Consider the following 18,861-nt stretch of genomic DNA (forward strand, 5'->3'; position numbering starts at 1 on the left):
TAACATTAATAATAACAAAAACAAAGGTTAAACAATCGTGAGTACGGATGTAGCTTATTATTGAAAGACGTTAATATAATATAATATTATACATTGTAATTACTTTGTCTGTGTGTGGCGAGGTTAAGATAGGATGTCCGATGGCGGCTTTAGTGAAATATAGAAAAGGAACATAGGTAGAGCAACGGGAGATCATGGATTCAAGGATTAAGGAAGAAGTGAAACGTCGTCGGCGCTAGGTTAGGTGAGATGGTCGGTTAGATTTAGGTTGGATATTATAAGAGTCGCGCCGCGGCGCCGCCGTTAACATTATATTCCCGCCCGATTTCCGAGAATCGCTTTCACCATCACATGGATGTTGTCGATTTGAATCATACAATCTTACCACGTCACCCCCTCTGCCTTCTTCCCAACGGTTTACTAACTTTAGTTCAGTAACTATTACATCGTCTATCTATGTTTTCTTGTCTGTTACTTATTTTGCACTCATGCACACGCCTAACACACACACACATTCATACAGCCAGCGCGACGATTCTTAGACCACATCAAAGTTATTTATTTACAGACCGACCACATCAAGGTAGTTAAATACAGTGTGTACTCTTTCGTGCCTTTTTATAACCTTAACTCAATTGTTATTTTGCCGACAAAGATTTAAACTGTAACCAATAATTCAAACTTTCGACAAATCACGTAGAAGTTACAAGCAACTACGGTAGGTGTACTTTTCTGTGTAGTTTATCATTACCCGATCAGTTACTGGCGCCGATATTAACACTCGTACTAAATTAATAATTTATTACGTAGATTAATAAAATTATTAGTAAATTATTTATTTACTTGTACATTCCTCTCCCCCCCCCCTCTCTCTCTCTCTCTCTCTCTCTCTCTCTCTCTCTCTCTCTCTCTCTCTCTCTCCCTCTCTCTCTCTCTGTCGGTGCGCGTATGCGTGTGTTCGCGCATATGGAAGTTAGTCCGAAGGCTGATTTGACCGAACCAATTATATTACCTTCTGATATACAAAGCCTAGATGGTATTAAAGAGTAATCTTACGCCATGAATTATGAATCTTAGGTTATGAGTTTAAAATAGTCAGTTCCTTTTTCTTTAAATGCATATATTAACGGTAACAAATACATATATCATAAACATAAACTGAAATTCCTATTTAAATCCGGCGAAGAAGTTGATATTTATAAAGTAGATCCTTTCCTCAACTTATTATCGGTTCTAACATTCAAGAATGTGGTGGAATGTTCAGTATAAATTAAATCTAAATATCGTATAAAATATAAAGTTCATCTAAACTGTGAACAGGATCCAAATTCAATAGGATTTGAACCAAAATTTTTGTGTTTGTATATCTCTTTAAAATATATTTTACTTATTATTGCCGTGGCTCTGTATATGATTACAGTTATTTTCTTTTGTTCTGTAAAAGGACTTTCAAATATATTTGGGCTTCAAATAATTTTTTACCTTTAATCACTTTAATGTAAAATACGGTTCTAGTTTCATAATTGTTCAGTATTACTTAAATAGTTTCAGTAACTGAATGTAAGATTTTATTCAGATCTAGTGTGAGAAAGCGTATAGTTAATTAGTTTAAATTTAACTAGCAGTTATACAAAGTGATTTATGAAGAATGTAAAATACTTTCAGGACATGTTCTAGCGGTGAAAATAAAGAAGTAGGTTCATATAAACATAAGATGGGTAATGTTTCGTTAACAAATATCGGTTGACGAAAGATTTCACTCTGATTTCTGCTTTTACAGTAAAACTAAGTCAGACTGTAATTCTTGGGACCCAAATTAAAGAGGTAAATTTAGTGGTTTTATATGAAATCTGACCCGAAAACTTGAAAAAAATAGAATTTTTTAGAAATTTTAAAAAAATCTGAGGTAAAAGACAAAAGATCGGGGTCGAAAACACAATTTTATGTTTGACGTAAAATAACTTTATTAAATTGGTAATAAACAGATAAAACTTTTACAAATAAAATTTGTAAAGAATTTGATTCTGAGTAAAATAGTACGAGTTAAGTCCACAGAAATTAAATATAAAGAAAGGGTTTCGAAGTTTATTAAAAACAAAGCGTAAAATAATGTATTTTTCGGCCCTAATATTTTGTTTTTTACCCCAGATTTCTCGAAAAAATATTGTTCTGGGACCTATTGTTTTCAATTTTTTAGATCAGATTTCATTTTAAAACCGCTAAATTTATCGCTTAATTTAGTCGTAGGTAGTAATTTGAAATAATTCAAACACTACAGTAAATTATAGTAATTACAAAATTTTGGGTGCGAGCCAAAAAAAATTTTGACTCATTAAAATTTTGTTTAAGGTAAACGATAAGTTTTAATGGGCTGCTCACCGCAGCCCATTAAAACTTATCGTTTACCTTAAACCTTATCCTTTACCTTTATCCTTAACTTTATCTTAAATATCGTTATATTGATATTTAACCGTCTATAATATTCTGTGTTAAGATTATCAGTTAGTTATAAAATTCAGTCCACCGATCAACATCTAAAACAATTCGATATCTACCGATCCGTAAAACAATTTCTCTGTTGTTTTTATTCTGGGAACTTCCACGGTAAAGTTATTGGTAACATTAATATTTTTTTACCGAATTTTTAATTATACAAAAGAAAATCTTTGAAAAGGATAGATGAGAACCGAAATCGTGATGAGTGGTGTCTCTTTGGTCGAGATACCACACATCGTGTGATCGTGATGAGTGGACAGTCGTTTGCGTCTACAACCGTGGATCTTTAATTCAAGAAGCTGCAGGTCTGCACGATCACACTTTGCGTCTGTAGCTGTGAATCTCTATTTTCAAACTGCACGACTCACCACCAAACTAGAAGCGTGAGCTACGGTACTAACTGTTTGAATGAAAGGAATTGGTGAGAAAGGAAGAAGAGTGTTTTGAGGAAAAATTCTACGGTAGCTTTACGCTTTCAGATCAGCCACAACCATTTTCATACAACTATGGCCACTCGAAGACGTTAGTGATCTGTTGACATAGAATGTGTCCTCAATAAAAAAAGCAAGTTGTGCGTAAACACAACTATACAGTAATAAAAAAATCTTTGTTATATACTTCTTGTTTTGTAAAAACGTTAACCGTAAGAAGTTTTGATTGAAAAGTAATTAGTTTTATTAATATATGTATGTTTAAGTTAATAAATTATAAAAAATATATTAAAATATTCGAAACATTTTACATCTTTTCAGAAAAATAAAAAATTAGCCTGACCTTTGAATTGAACTACAGGTTTTCAATTACTTAAATACTTACACGATATTTCAACAGAAATTTAATAATACTAAAACACATCCAGAATAAAAATACTAGGAAGCAAGAAGTAGTTAGAATATAAAATAAGGAGGAACAAAAAAAGTAATTGGAATATAAAAAAGATAGTTGGAAATTGGATAGGAGTGTTTAAAGAAATGTTTTGTAATAATAAAGAAACAAGAATATGAATGAACAAAAAGTAATCAGATGAATTAGGAGGTGACGAATATATAACTGAATTTGTTTCAACGGGTCCAAAGAGCTATACAACTTTAAAAGGTTAAGGCTAAGGTTTATGACTAAGATAAAAGGGTTTACTTTGAACTATGTAAATTCAAAAGTATTGGATATGAATGTTATACGTAAAATGACGGAAAGAGAAACTGAATTTGCAGCTGTAACTTATAATGAAACAACAAGAAAAGTAAATACTAAACGTTTTACAAACAGAAAGATCATAAAGAAATTTCAGTTTGATTATGATAAATGAATGATACTAGAAGAGAAAGATGGAATAATTGATACCTTATCTTGGAGATATTAAAACTGATTATGCATGGTTTGAAGAAACGATTTTAATGGGCTACGGTGCAGGCGGGTTTGTCTGCTTAAATGAAAATTGAATATGCATTTTATGGTTAAAGGATTTTAATGAGCTTAGATCCACTAAAAAAAAAGTCAAAATTACTTTAAGAGAAAGTCAAGTGGAAATTATCTTATGAAAACACAAAGTCAAAATCATCTGAACAGAAAGTCAAAATGGGAATAATTTTAAGAAAAGATCATAAGAAAATTATTTTTCACTTGAAATTCTCTTTTTGATATTAAATCATCAGCCTTATCCACTTTTGTGTGTGTGTGTGTGTGTGTGTGTGTGTGTGTGTGTGTGTATGTGTGTGTGTGTGAGCGCGCGCGCGGCTACGTATGTTGACCTGCACTTTGATAAATATCCCCGAACTACCCGAAAATTAAAACTTTAATTTAGGCTCCAATATTTCTATTTATGGGACATTGATATCATTAAAATTTGAACTTATTACAAAAGAGGGTGAGGTGTTTACCACCATTTTAATATTTCAACTACTTTTGTGGGGGATCGTAAAAACTTGAAATTGGGTGAAAACTGATGTGGTGTTTACACTACTGAAATTTTATTAGCTTCATTATTTTTGAGTTTTTGTTATTTATTTCCAAAACCGTGCTCAAAATAATTTATTTTTTAAGATTTTGTTTAATATTTCTAAATCTTTTTTCCTGTTTAGCCTGCCAGAATCGCCGTCATACCCAATACCCAAATACCCAATCAGAGTATTACTGAAGTAATACCCTGATCAATCTCGATTATTTATAATCGAGTTCCAAAACGATTACCATTTTGTGTTTTATTTAATTAATCTGATCGATTTTAAGTAATGATAATAAAGTCTTTAATATTTAAAAACCTTTTGGCGTATTAAAACATTTGTCAAAGGAAAACGCGGAAAGGTTAAGATAGTACTTTTCCGGCTATTTTAAAATAAATCCGGAAAATTTTTAATATATTCAGAATACATTTTTGGATAAATTTCATTGTAATCTTTTTGGATATCACTGTGTTTTGTTAGATTATTCTTTTATTATTTTTTTTTAATGAATTACTGATTGTTATTTTATGGATTTATTATTAAAATTTATTGCCTTACTAAAACAAACAAATTGAAATTCACGGCCAATATTTTTTTGTCGATAGTCATATCATTCATTTCATGCCATATTTTCCCTTTTTTAATAAAACTAGTATAATAACCTTTTCGAATCGAAGATACGTGATGTAATATTGCACTTATTACTTTGTATTGTAACCCTCTTTTTTTATCATTAAATTTGATTTTATCAATGGAATTTATTTCTGTTTTATTTATTCCTTTTTTGCTAAAACTAGTACAATCTCTTAAATAATACTTTTATTTTTTTTTTCAAAGAACTGACGGGAATTAAAAAAATTGTTACACAATTGCAGAAATATTAATTTTTATTAGCATCAAATATTTATACAATCATTCATTCAACAATCTACATGAAATATTAGGATAGAGTAAAAGTCCCTTTATTACTCGTATTACTAGATCATTATTAATCGTATCTTCGTGAGTTGCTGATTAACAAACGTTTTAGATTTCTGGTGTGTCGTATAAATCAAAGTTAATAATAATTAAACAAATTCCGTTTAGTGAACTCCTGCATAATCGTTACAAATGTTAATTTCGACCTTACGGTATAAAATATTCAGTTTTTATTATTGGATTATTTGGTGAATAATCAAAAATGAAAAAGAAACAATCCCACGGGAAAAAGAAAGAAAATATGAAGAAATATAGCTCCAAAAAAACCACAAGATGATGAATATGAAGAGGAAGAAAATTTGAAAAATAGAAAACGTGTACAAAAATTAAAATCAGAAGAATTATATCAAACCAAAGAGCGATTAAATGATCGGCAACAATAAACAAATAAACGAAATGATGATCAACTCAGACTTAGGGAGAATATTGTTCGGCAATATCAGAGGAATAATAAACTAAAAGATAAGAATTTTTGTTCAATTTATTATTAATTTTATGTCTCAGTGTAGATGCTGTTCTTGCGAGGGTCTATTTTTCAGTCACTCTGTAGTTAAATTTAATGTAGATAAAACTAAATAGAAATTAAACTAGAAAATCCAAAAATAATACGATTCTAAATTATAATTTTTAAGTAATATTAAATAATCAGATGTTTCACCAAATCCATTACATATACACATATGTAATAACGCCTATTAAATTATATAAACACATTTTTAATGTACATAAAATTTTATTTCACTAATAACTTCTGATTTTTTCATATTTTTTTTTATTGTTTTTATTGAATAATTATTTATTGTAATTTTTTTTTACAATCAGGGTTAATAATTATTAATAAATCAAATATTTAAATAAAAAAAATAATAATAATAATAAATTTAAAAAAGTCACTCCTCTTTTCTTTTAATTTATTTTTTATCTTTCCAAATATTTCATTAATTATAATTTTATTTGTCTATAACTCTGGAACTAATGAAAATAAGTGCCACTTATGATATATTGTTGAAAAGCTCTCAAGCAGGCTTATTACTGCAGTTAAGAAAAAGACCAAAATCCAATTTTTTTGGATTGTGGACGTTTTTGGTTCAGTCGATTGCAATCAAAAGGGAGGTACACAACTAGATGTTACAACAGATCTAAATCCAAAATCTCAACATCCTACGGCGAGATACATAGATACGTACGTACAGACGTCACGCCGAAACTAGTCAAAATGGATTAAGGGATGGTTAAAATGGATATTTCCGTTGAAATCTGAAAACTGAAATTTTCGCGATACAATACGTCCTTTACTTCGTACAAGGAAGTAAAAATCAGGAGGTAAGAATTAAATTCTCTAGGCAACATTTTTTTTAGAACTTAGACCGAATATTTTCTTCCTAGTAAAAGGTAATACTCGTACACACAATGACCGAAGTAACCTTTAAATATCAGATATTCAGTTTGCAAATATAATATATTCAGAAGGACTTTGTTTCTCAGTATTTAAAAACCAATAATAATCAAAGATTTACAACTATAGCAGCCTAATAATTTTATCCAACATATATCTATATTATTTTAACGTAAAACCAGCGCCCAAGTACCTGGTAGACCTCCCAAACCGATACAAAGAATCGTATTGCTTCCCATTAGACCTCCTATTGAGTAGTCTGTGGTAATAACTCTTAAGTGCAAGGTGGGTAAGGTGTCTCTGTTTCTGTCTAAGTGTGTGAGAATTTTATATTTTACGGCAGTTAAAAAAAAGAGAGATATACTGTCCGGTAGGTAATCTTCAAGGATGTGTTAACTACTCCCTATTAAAATGTAAAGCTTATTATGATCACGCTGTTATAAAAGGTTATACGATTAAACACTAATAAGAGATAAAATAAGAGCCGCCAAACATCGCACGGGACAACATTATTATCTTCTTTTATTGCTAATTGTATCCTCGACTCTGTGTTTGTGTTTATGTGTTTATGTGTATGTTTAAATATCAGTACAATATTGATGATATCAATATTCAGACCACAGCAATGGTAAAACTCGCTCCCACGGTAACGAACGCAGGTGTGTGTGTGTGTGTGTGTGTGTATTTGCTTGTTATAATAAGGAGCCGCTAAATGACACACACTCTTCAGTGTTCACAGAGTCGGTCGGACCACTACACTACTACATTCTTTAATATATGAATCACATTATTTGATATCTTTATAAGGCTACATACTGTTTATTGTCTGTTTTTTCTTTATTTTTCTTTATTTTTGTCTAATTCAATTTACTGACGTTGGCATTTAATTATGAATAAATTCGTAATTAAAATAGTTAAAATTGTATGATATTTCCAACTTATATGTTTAGCTAAGCATTATTTAAATGGATCTGGTATAGACCTCCTAGTAGAAACTGTAGCGCGAACTACATTGTATATTTCATATATGGATCAATAATAATAATTAAAAAATTGTAATAAAAAAATTAATTAAAAAATTGAGGTTTATTGCAATTTCAATTAACAATTTTATTGTTAATTAGTTAATTACTATTGGTTTATTGGTGTTAATATTTTGTTTTAATTAAGTTTTCACGCACCTTATATCAACCGAATTGGTTGAAAATTCACTTGCTTTTCTCGTTTCTATCGTTAAGTTTTTCCCGATTCTTTCTTTCCATTTAGGGAATAAATGAATAAATAAATATTTCTTTTTATTTATCGGAAAAGAAAGAAAAATTGAAACGATAGGGTAAAATAATACAAGTAAACAACGAGTAACCCACCGGGTTGGTCTAGTGGTGAACGCGTCTTCCCAAATCAGGTGATTTGGAAGTCGAGAGTTCCAGCGTTCAAGTCCTGGTAAAGCCAGTTATTTTTACACGGATTTGAATACTAGATCCTGGATAACGGTGTTCTTTGGTGGTTGGGCTTCAATTAACCACACATCTCAGGAATAGTCGAACTGAGAATGTACAAGACTACACTTCATTTACACTCATACATATATCATCCTCTCATTCATCCTCTGAAGAATTATCTAAACGGTAGTTACCGGAGGCTAAACAGGAAAAAGAAAAACGTAAACAACGAGTAAATGAATGAGGATAATTTTCCCCTGATATAACAACATTGAAAGGTTAGAGAGAGAGTTGATCCTCTTTCCTTTATTAATATTTTTTGGAGAAATCGATGAGTTTTTCATAAAAAATGATGAGCAAAACGGAAAAGGGAGAGTAACAAAAAATTTTAATCCTTATTCTATACAAATCAGTATTTTGAGTAAATCCCAGCTCAAATTGACATTCAATATAACGATTATTTTACTAGAAAATTCAGTACTTACGGTGTAGCAATCCACGAATGCAACCATATCTGGCAAATTGGATACCGCGTGAAAAAATATTTATACGGAATTTAGCGAAACAGCAACAATAGTAATTTTTTAACTAATTTACTACTGCTGTTAGGAAAATACTAGGCTTGAAAAAATAATTTCATTTTTTTCGTTATTGATTTGTCTCATCTTTTCGAGTGAATTTTCGTATTCAATGAGCCATTTCATTTTTTTGGAAGAGGTAGCGAGGGAGACAAATACGGCGCATGAATAAGGACTTTGAAGCATAGGTCATGGAATTTTGCAGCAACAAACTAAGACGTGTGTATAAGCGAATTATCATGGTGAAAGAGTACGTTCTTTTAGACTAGATTTGGACGTATAGCCTAAATAACAACCTTCAATTAGTCCTGTAACCCACGTCTAACACTTCCAGGTGATGGTCCTACCTTTTTTTTCATGTATTCTATGAGCTCCACAATACGAAAATAAAAAAAAAACTGTAGTCATGACTTTTCCCGCAGGCGGAACTGTTTTCGCTTTGTTTGGCGCACTTTCACCTGTTCCAATCCCCTTTTAGACTGCTATTTGGTCTCCCACGTGTGATAAATCCATGTTTCATCTACTGTTGGATACCAGTGACGTTGAAGAAACTCAGCAAAATCGCGTTTAAATAAGTCTAAATTCTACCGAGAAATTTTCGAGGTGTTTGCGATATTAGCAAGCTTGCTAAGCTTGCCTTCAGACAGCAACCATTTAATACGGTATCGGGGATTTTTGTAACTATTTTTGAATTCGTCTATCGCACCGAATTTTGAGCGTCCCCCAGCTTTTATCATCTTGAATGGATGTACAACCACGTTTAAATTCAGCAGCCCACTTTTTTACCGTCAAAGAATTCTTTAAAGTGAAATTTAACTCTTTTTGCGTGTTGTTCGGGTTAATTTAAAAAAAAAGAGTACTTTGTAACACCTCGAAATACAATTTTATCTATTTTTTTTTCAAGAAAATGTAAAATATTTTTTGCTTTACTCTATCGCCACAAAAAAAACAACTAAACGCACCTTTCTAAAACTTTGCAGCATACTATTTAAAGGACACTAAAAGAAAATATTTGATGTGGACACCACATGACTTCCTTGTACGCCTATTAAAGTACATATAGACATTTTTTTTTTTAATTGAAAAGTAAATAAAATTTTATTCATTAGTAACTTGTGATATATTTTCATTTTTTTATTTTTTTTTTAATGTTGAATTATTATTTATCGTAAAATTTTTATACTACCATTAAAAAAAAAAAAAACGATAGAAAAAGGAGATGAAGTCCGATTCGAACCGATGTGGCCTTCCCCGTATAAGATTCAAATATTTCATTAATTAAAATTTTATTTGGCTATAACTCTAGAACTAGTGAAAAAAAGTAATTACCACTTATGTTATATCGTTGAAAAGCTCCAATGAGGGCTTACTGCAGTTAAGAAAAAGTCCAAAATCCAAATTTTTGGGGACTTTGGGTTTTTTTGGACACTTTTGGTTCATTCGACTGCAAACAAAAGGAAAGGCGCACGCACAACTAGATGTTACAACATTCGTAAATGCCAAATTTCAACATCCTACGGCTAATCGTTTTTGAGTTATGCGAGAAACATATTTGCGTATGTACAGTGACGTCACGCCAAACTAGTCAAAATGGATTCAGGGATGGTCATAATTGATATTTCCGTTGAAATCTGAAATTTTTCACATTATCAATAGTTCCTTGTACGAAGTAAAGGAAGTATTGATATCGTGAAAAGTAAAGGAAGTAATATATCGTTAAAAGTAAAGGAAGTAACGACAAAGTCATGATGTTGTGATAGGTTCAAAATGTCATCAAAGCAGACATTATTTATTCTATAATAAAAATAAAGCTATCTTTCATCCTTTCTTAGGTGTATCAATGTATGCTATTATCCGTATTTTTCTCTCTAGACTGATATCTTGGAACTACTTCATATATTTATTGTAAAGAACGAAAAAATATGGGGAAATAATTAGCGATCATAATGATACTTTCTCAATATTTAATTCAATTTTTTTTATTTTAACTTAAAAAAATTAAATACTGTTAGTTTATAATGGGAAGTAAATAGCTAAAATAAAAATTGTAGGGGTAAGAAATAATTGTAGACGTAAAAGCCTATCTTCCTTTTTTATTTTTACTTTTTTGACACTTTCAAACTTTATTTTATTGAAATTTTAAATGAAGATTTCTAAATACGGGATGCTTTTTAACTTTGGTTACAATTAATCAACGGGTTACCATGGCTCTCTTATCTCAAAATCTTACTTAAAATTAGTAGAATGATTTTTTTTTACATAGTTCTTTATTTATATACTCAGATACTCACTCCATTTAAGTACTAATCTGTCAAGGACAAAGCCCTCAGTAACCAAAGTTGACGACGTTTTATAAAGTATATATAAAAATAGAGCAAAAAAAATTAATTTTTCTTTTAAGATTATGTAGGAGTGGTGTATATTTTATGTTAAAGCATAACTAAATGTTAGGTTAACAAAAATGAACCTGTAAGTTAAAGTCATTTCAGATATTCCATTTCCGTTTACAGTTCAGAGGTTCCTGTGAGGTATGTAAATCTATAAAAAATTACAATGCCGAAGTAATCATCTAATCTACTTCATTTTTACATGAAATACAATGATATAATAATAAAGTGGAAGATCGATTATTAAAAATATAAGGAAAAAAGACAAACCCGTGATGTTTGTGATTAGGTTCAAAATTTCATCAAAGAAGGCATTAAAATAAAATTGAAGAAATACGAATTGAATCCACAATTCATACGAATTTATGTATTGCAGAGGTAATTTATGTCAATTGATTAATCTTCGTTCCCATCGGCTAATAAAACTAAAGTATCTCACCGGTTTACAGTTTTGAATTTTATTAATCCGAGGTTGTCCACAACTCTCTTCTCATAAACAATATAAAATATATTTTCTAACTAATACCCCGTGGGAATTATTTACTTTTTCAGTAGCAGTAAACAAAACGAGCGCGAAGTATTCTAAAAGTGAATTTTTATGGTTACTTTTAAATTTTATTTGTGGCGAAACGAAAGATGCAGACTTGTTAAGTAATTTTGGAAAAAAATAAAGAAATTCTTCTATCCTACTATTTAAATACTATATATACAAATCATGAATAAATTTATCTATAAAATATTTAGAAATAATATTTTAGAAGAAGCGTTTACATATGAAAAAGTATTCTAAGCACAGGTAAAAGATTTTTTTTATGTAAGTAGATAATGAAAAAATTTATACTCGTACATCTTTCTAAATCTAAACAAAAAATTACTTTTTACTTTTGTGTAATCTCTTTAATTTTAGGATGTAATATTTTTTACAGACGTTTTATTTATTTTTGTTTAATAATATTTTCAATATGGATTACAGACCCCGCTGAATGGAGGTCATCTCACGTAGCAGCTTGGTTATCCTGGTGCGGACGAGAGTTCAACCTGACGCCGAGACCGGAGGCGGCTCGGTTCCCCAGTACAGGGGCGGAGCTGGTCGGATTGACTCGCGCAGAACTGGGGGCGTTGGCGGGAAGTAGCAGATCGGGCCGCCTCCTGGCTTTACATCTTGCCCACCTGAGACTGGCATCTACCGGACGATGTCCCAGCCCCACCCCCACTTCACAGGACGATGCATTGGGTCAGTAAATTGTTTCTTTAACTTATCAATTAATCTTAATACGTTAAGTTAAAAATTAACATAACCAGACAAACACGGTTAATACACAAATGTACTCTTGTACAATCCTAATTTAATTACGTATTAAGGACATTTTCTATACTTTTACTTATAATGACTTATTGTACGTCAAATAACCATACATTCATAAAAATTATAACAGGATAATGGAATCCATGAATTATTTACGCATTGAAATTATTATAACTATTTTTTGTTTTTAATAGAATTTTCTTTTTTCTGAGGTAATATTCCGACTATCCTTCCTATCAAAGATAACAGCCAAATTCAGATGTCAGCTGATTCAATTGACTTCAAAATTATTTTATGTTATTACTTACATGTCTTGCATTAAATATTGTAAATTATTAACAATTTTATAATAATTCTTTAATTTTAACTTACCTAATTCTAAAAACATTTCTTTAACAATTTTTTTAAATTTATTAATGAGGTGTGCGTTCTTAAGGTTGTATTTTGATTTAAATTGATGTATTTTTTGAGTTTATAAGGAAATCGAAAAAGTATGTTATTGTTCAAATCTGTTATTTGATCCTGCATTAAAATTTACTGGTGGGAAAACTTTCGACATTTAGAATGAAAAGTGGTAAGCGACTGAATTGTAATTGGGAGATTATGAATTATTACGACAAACTCAGCTGAAATTGAAAAATAAATATTCAATAAATATTTTTTTTTAATCTGCTTACACAGCATCGATTAGTATAAATATGGTCAACAACAAATGCCAATTTTTTTTCTTTGTAGAGATCATCAATATTTTGACTGTTTTTGTTTTTAATTCGCAAATTTATAAATTCCTTTCTATTCTATACTAATCTATTACTAAAAGGTTTCTCTTACCTATTTCCTAAACCCACATTTACTTTTTATATATTGTACTTTATTGTATTTATTGGGGCACTGTAGACGAACTGAATTCACCAAACCAGGATATTTGGTTGGCATACCGACCACTTTGGGTTTCTTTTTATAATATTCTACCACAAACTTCTTCCTTTTCTAACTTCACTTAAAAACTCATTAATTTTTAATCCATCAGCTGATATAATTTTTGACAATCTCCGAATCAAATTTCAAGAGCCTGTATTTTTGTTTTAATAGCTACCGTGTTGTTCATGTTCCCTTGTCATCATTATGTTTTTGCCGTTACACAGCACATCCGATTTTTTTAAACAATTTCTTATTAGCAAGTTTTTTTTTTTTTTAATAAGACTTCCCAGGTTTGTAACATTTTTGCTCTTAATGCTTTCTTTATTAGTGTCATCTTTGTAATTTTACTATTCAACAACAAAATTTTTCAGTTTTACGTAGTTTAACATTTAAAACCTCCTTGTAACTGCATTTTATTATACTTATTCTCTGTAATTTAAATTCAAACCAAAATATTTCTTTATCAATGAATCCAAACTACTCATAAATTCTTCTAACTCCTTTCTAATTAAAACCAAATTACCAATATCACCAGGGAATCGTACGATTTTTCCTTTTAGTCCCAGATTTGTAACTGCAGTTTCAAATCTTCTTCTAGTTTTTATTACTTCTTCTATCCACAAATTCAAAACTGAGATGTTCATACTCTTTCTTCGTGTATCGTCTTTTCAGTACTGCTTGCTTTTCCTTTTTTCTACTTTTTATAATAAACATATTAACCCCTGAATAAATTAGAATTAACAACTCTGTCCTTATGTTTCAAACTTATTTCTCTTAAAATAATTTACATTATATCATGTTTAGCGTGTTATATTTAAAAGTTACATAAATACCTACCTTAAAATATATTGTATTTATTAATTTCCTAGCTATATATTTACACTGTATAATTACAAAGTATAAAATATAAGTGTATATACAAAATAAAAGGGAAATTATATTAATCGGATCAAATTTTGCCTGTTAGAGTTTTTGCAATCTTCTCAACAAACAAAAATCTCTTTTCGGCACGCCGGAAGGCGGAGGTAGATTTCACCGGTCCTAAGAAGGGGATAAAAAATATTTCCACCTTAAAATTAAGAAAAACTTCATATTTACTCAATACAACAATGGTTGTACGACAATGCAATGGTTGCAACGACAAGCCCCATCTTCTTACAATTCCAGCAATATTTTGGTCATCACTTGCCATAAGGGTTGGTCATATCAAAAATTATTTCAGACAAAAGTTTTAGGTAATGTTTTGAGGACTAACGACCACTTTAAACCGATTCGATACTTTGTCTGTTAAGGGAGATATGATTTTTTTGTCTTCAAAACCCCATTGCCCCCCCCCCCGCCAGAGCCATAGGTTGGTGATATCAAAAAACTTTACTGAAATACGTTTTAGGCTCTTATCCAAAAAAATGGTAGGAACTTTAAACGAATTCGATATTCTACTTAATAAGAAAATTATAACGATATAATTTTCATTATAATGAAAAAAAAACATTTCTACCCCCATGGTCCGATTTTTCTCATTAACAAACTCGACCGAGATTTTGGGTCGTTATATTTTATGTGTGAATTTGAAAGTGATTGGCGCAAAATTATGGCAGTTATCGTGTCCACAAGAAAGTGAAATGTAAATATATTTATAAACATTTGAACTGACGGTGGTTTTGAGGTCTGGGTAATGTGAAACGCGAAGATATGTCGAAATTTTCCGGAAGTCGAATCATGGTACCCATTACAATAGGTAGCTTTCTTATGAAATCTAACTAAAAAAAAAAAAAAAATAGCGTTGAAAATTCCATAAGGATATATTTATATTGGCTATAAATTTTTGCTTAATATCTCCGGACTGGATTAACCGAATTAGATGAAATCTATCCCATAATTTCTACATATGGAGCATTTATAACGTTTAATTTTGATCACAATTAATCAAGGGGGCAGAGAGATGTGGGGATACGGAGCAAAAAACTCTTTTTTCGTTCTGGATTCAAATTTACATTCCTATGGAAATTAGATGATTCCATTTCATTAGTTTGCCACTTTGGTTAATTAATTTTATTCAGGTTGAGGGATAATAAGCCAATTGTTTTCTCGGTTATTATTTTGTTTGATAACTTCAGACTGGCTTAAATAATTTTTATGATAATTTGTACGCTAATTTTTGAATATGAATCATTAACGTTCAGTTTTAATTAAAACTGATCAAGAGGATGGGGAGGTACAATCATCATGGATCCCGTATTTCAAAATTTTACTCAGTGATTAAAATATTTTTCACACAATTCAACGTCACTTAGAACGCTCGTTCGTACACTTCTATCAGCAGAACAAAATGTCGCTATTATATAAAGAGAAAACGCAATTTTCGTTTGTTCTCGCTAACCGCGAAAACTATTGAATCAACACGAAATTTTAACTGTAGTTTACATACCCATCTTAATATTTATTACAGTTCAAACCTCCTCAATCTCACTACTGTATGTCATACATTTTTTTATCAAACGTAAAAATAAATTATAAATAAATAAATAACCTACAACTTCATTTACTAAATTTAATGTAGCTGTCTATGTCGATTATAATTGTTTATATCGATCATTGTCTTTATTAATATCGACTTCTTCAGACAATTTATTATATGATTTACTAAATTTAATGTCATTGTCTACAAAAGATCAATATGCATTATTATTGTAAATCCAATTACGTTTTATTAATAATAAAATTAAAGAGAATATAATTTAGATTATAATATAGAACTATTTACACATTTAACAAAGTTTTAATGGTTGAAACGTCACCGTCCGCCGATCTCCGTGGCGGAGTGGTAGCATCTCAACCTTTCATCCGGAGGTCCTGAGTTCGAATCCCGGTCAGACATTGTATTTTTCATACGCTACAAATTTCCATTCTCATACGAAAAAATGACCAGAGCAGTCGGTGGTCATTTTTTTCATTTCAAAAAAAGTTTTAATTTCAATATGAATATAACCTTCGAAAATTTTTCGGTAAGTGGGTACCATTCTTTTCTCTTTTTTTTCCAAATCAGTGGGTATGTGGAGGTATATGCAGAGAAATTATACATATAATCTACCAAACATAACCTCCTTTTTTTTCCTGTTTAGCCTCCGGTAACTACCATTTAGATAATTCTTCAGAGGATGAATGAGGATGATATGTATGAGTGTAAATGAAGTGTAGTCTTTACATTCTCAGTTAGACCATTCCTGAGATGTGTGGTTAATTGAAACCCAACCACCAAAGAACACCGGTATCCACGATCTAGTATTCAAGTCCGTGTAAAAATAGCTGGGTTTACTAGGACTTGAACGCTGGAATTCTCGACTTCCAAATCAGCTGATTTGGGAAGACGCGTTCACCACTAGACCAACCCGGTGGGTTACCAAATAAATTATGTAAATTATTGTATTTTCTTTGTTAACTATGAATTATTAACGTTGTCATTGTTATGTCAATATAATATAAATAATTTTATTTCCTACTGTTATCATAGAATGGATCTTTTAGTATTGGACATTATCTTTGTTAACCAAAATAAATGTCACGATTTCAGTACCTAAAATAATAAGAATATACTAATTATTAAAACATAATAGTTTCTTTATTTTGAAATATTGAGCCTATTTAATTAAATATGATTATTTCGTTTCCTTATATCTGTCTACGAACAAAAGAAGATTCGTTACGTGTTACAAATTTGATAAGTGTCCTCAGATTTTTGAGTCAAAAAATATGATTTCCGAATATTCATATTATTTTAAAATTGGTTTATTTTGTATTTAGAATGTATCAGATTTTACTAATAAAAAATGTTTGCATCCTTGAAATAAACATGAATTAAAAAAAAAGAAATGAAGATGGAAAACTGACTTCTGCAAAATCAATTTTTAAAATTTTTTATTATTTTTTTAAGTTTTTTCAATTTTCCTTTCTTTTTTTACTCATTACTGATTTTTTTTTTTCTAATTTATAATAACGAGTGTTTCAAAAAGGACGCAACCTTAAGATTAAGAAGTAGAAGTCACGCAAAGGTACATTCTATATCTCCCTACGTGTCAGTCGGTAACACTGTACTCAAGGTTAGCAGCTTGTAAGAATTGAAATGTCCATCTTATGCACTAGTGCTATAAGAGTATAAATTCGTCTCTATTGAGTTAACTATGTCATTTTTCAAGGGCGAACGTGTGTTTATTATGAGACTTATCGAGCGTATAAATCTTACGAACGAGTGAAAGACGAGTTTCGGATAAAATTTCCCGATTCTTCAATAACTAATAAGTCGACAATATCGCGTACGATTAATAATTTTCGTGAGACTGGGAGTGTATATGATCGGAAAAGCACAGGTCGACCGTCACTGTTAACAGTAGAAGTTTTGGAAGATGTGAAAGAACGTTTGTCTTGCTCATCTAGAAAATCGCTCAGAAATTTATCTTCACCTGCTGGGCTTTCACTATCTACTTTCAGGGCTACTAAAAAATTACAATCGCATGCTTATCGCATCGGTGATTTGAAACAACTGAAAGAAGTAGACCATGGAAGACGTTTACAGTATTGTCGTCGGTTTCGTTCTCTTGTTGATGACAACGGTATTGAAATTTTGGATCGTGTTTATTTCAGCGACGAGGCACGGTTTCACTCGGACGGCTACATTAACAGCCAAAACTGCTGAATATTGAGCGCTGAAAATCCTCATGCGTTTCATGAACGACCATTACACGCAAGTAAAATTGGTGTTTGGTGTGCGACCTGCCGTCATGTATAGCGGGCGGCGTATTTCTGTGCACATAGGCTGACGGCATAGGATGACGGCGGTACATAGGTACCGCGCTATTAACTATTCTAAAAAACTTTGACAATGTGCTGCATACTATGTAAGTACACGGAGCTACACGAGATGTTTTTGTAAAGGAATGCCTATCTAACTGTTCAACCCTTCATATCAGTCTATCTCTCGCACGCAATGTGCACAGCTATACGTCGCCCGCTATAATAGGGCCTTTATTTTTTGAAAAATCTGTAGATGGTGTGGTTTATCGCAACTTAATCGAACCGTTTATTGCCGTGTTAGATTTACACAGAATGTCGGTTCCAGCAGGATAATGCAACGTGTCATACGGCTAATGAAACGCTGAATACGTTACGGGAATTTTTTTTTTTTTTTTTTTTTTTTTGTTGGTTGTGGGCGAAAAACGCTTGGGCGTTATCATCGCCCAGTAGTTACTATTAAAAGGGTAATATAACTGCCAAATAATAAGCTATACAAGGTGTAAATATAATATTAATCATATAATAAAAACGGGAATTTTTTGGCCATCGACTGACATCAAAAGGGTTGTGGCCTCCAGATCTTCAGATCTTATACCAGCAGACTTTTTCCTTTGGGAGTATTTAAGAAG

General features: G+C 30.9%; 1 protein-coding gene across 1 annotated transcript in view; it reads left to right on the forward strand.

Annotated features, from left to right (window-relative positions):
- Positions 1 to 18,861, forward strand: part of LOC142326769 (uncharacterized) — a 127,997-nt gene that overhangs the window by 40,463 nt on the left and 68,673 nt on the right. The window contains exon 3 of the mRNA XM_075369465.1: positions 12,191 to 12,451. Coding sequence (XP_075225580.1) covers positions 12,191 to 12,451 — 261 coding nt within the window. The remainder of the gene's footprint in view (positions 1 to 12,190; positions 12,452 to 18,861) is intronic.

The sequence above is a fragment of the Lycorma delicatula genome, chromosome 6 (genome assembly GCF_047948215.1).
Source record: "Lycorma delicatula isolate Av1 chromosome 6, ASM4794821v1, whole genome shotgun sequence".
NCBI classification, from domain to species: Eukaryota; Metazoa; Arthropoda; class Insecta; order Hemiptera; family Fulgoridae; genus Lycorma; species Lycorma delicatula.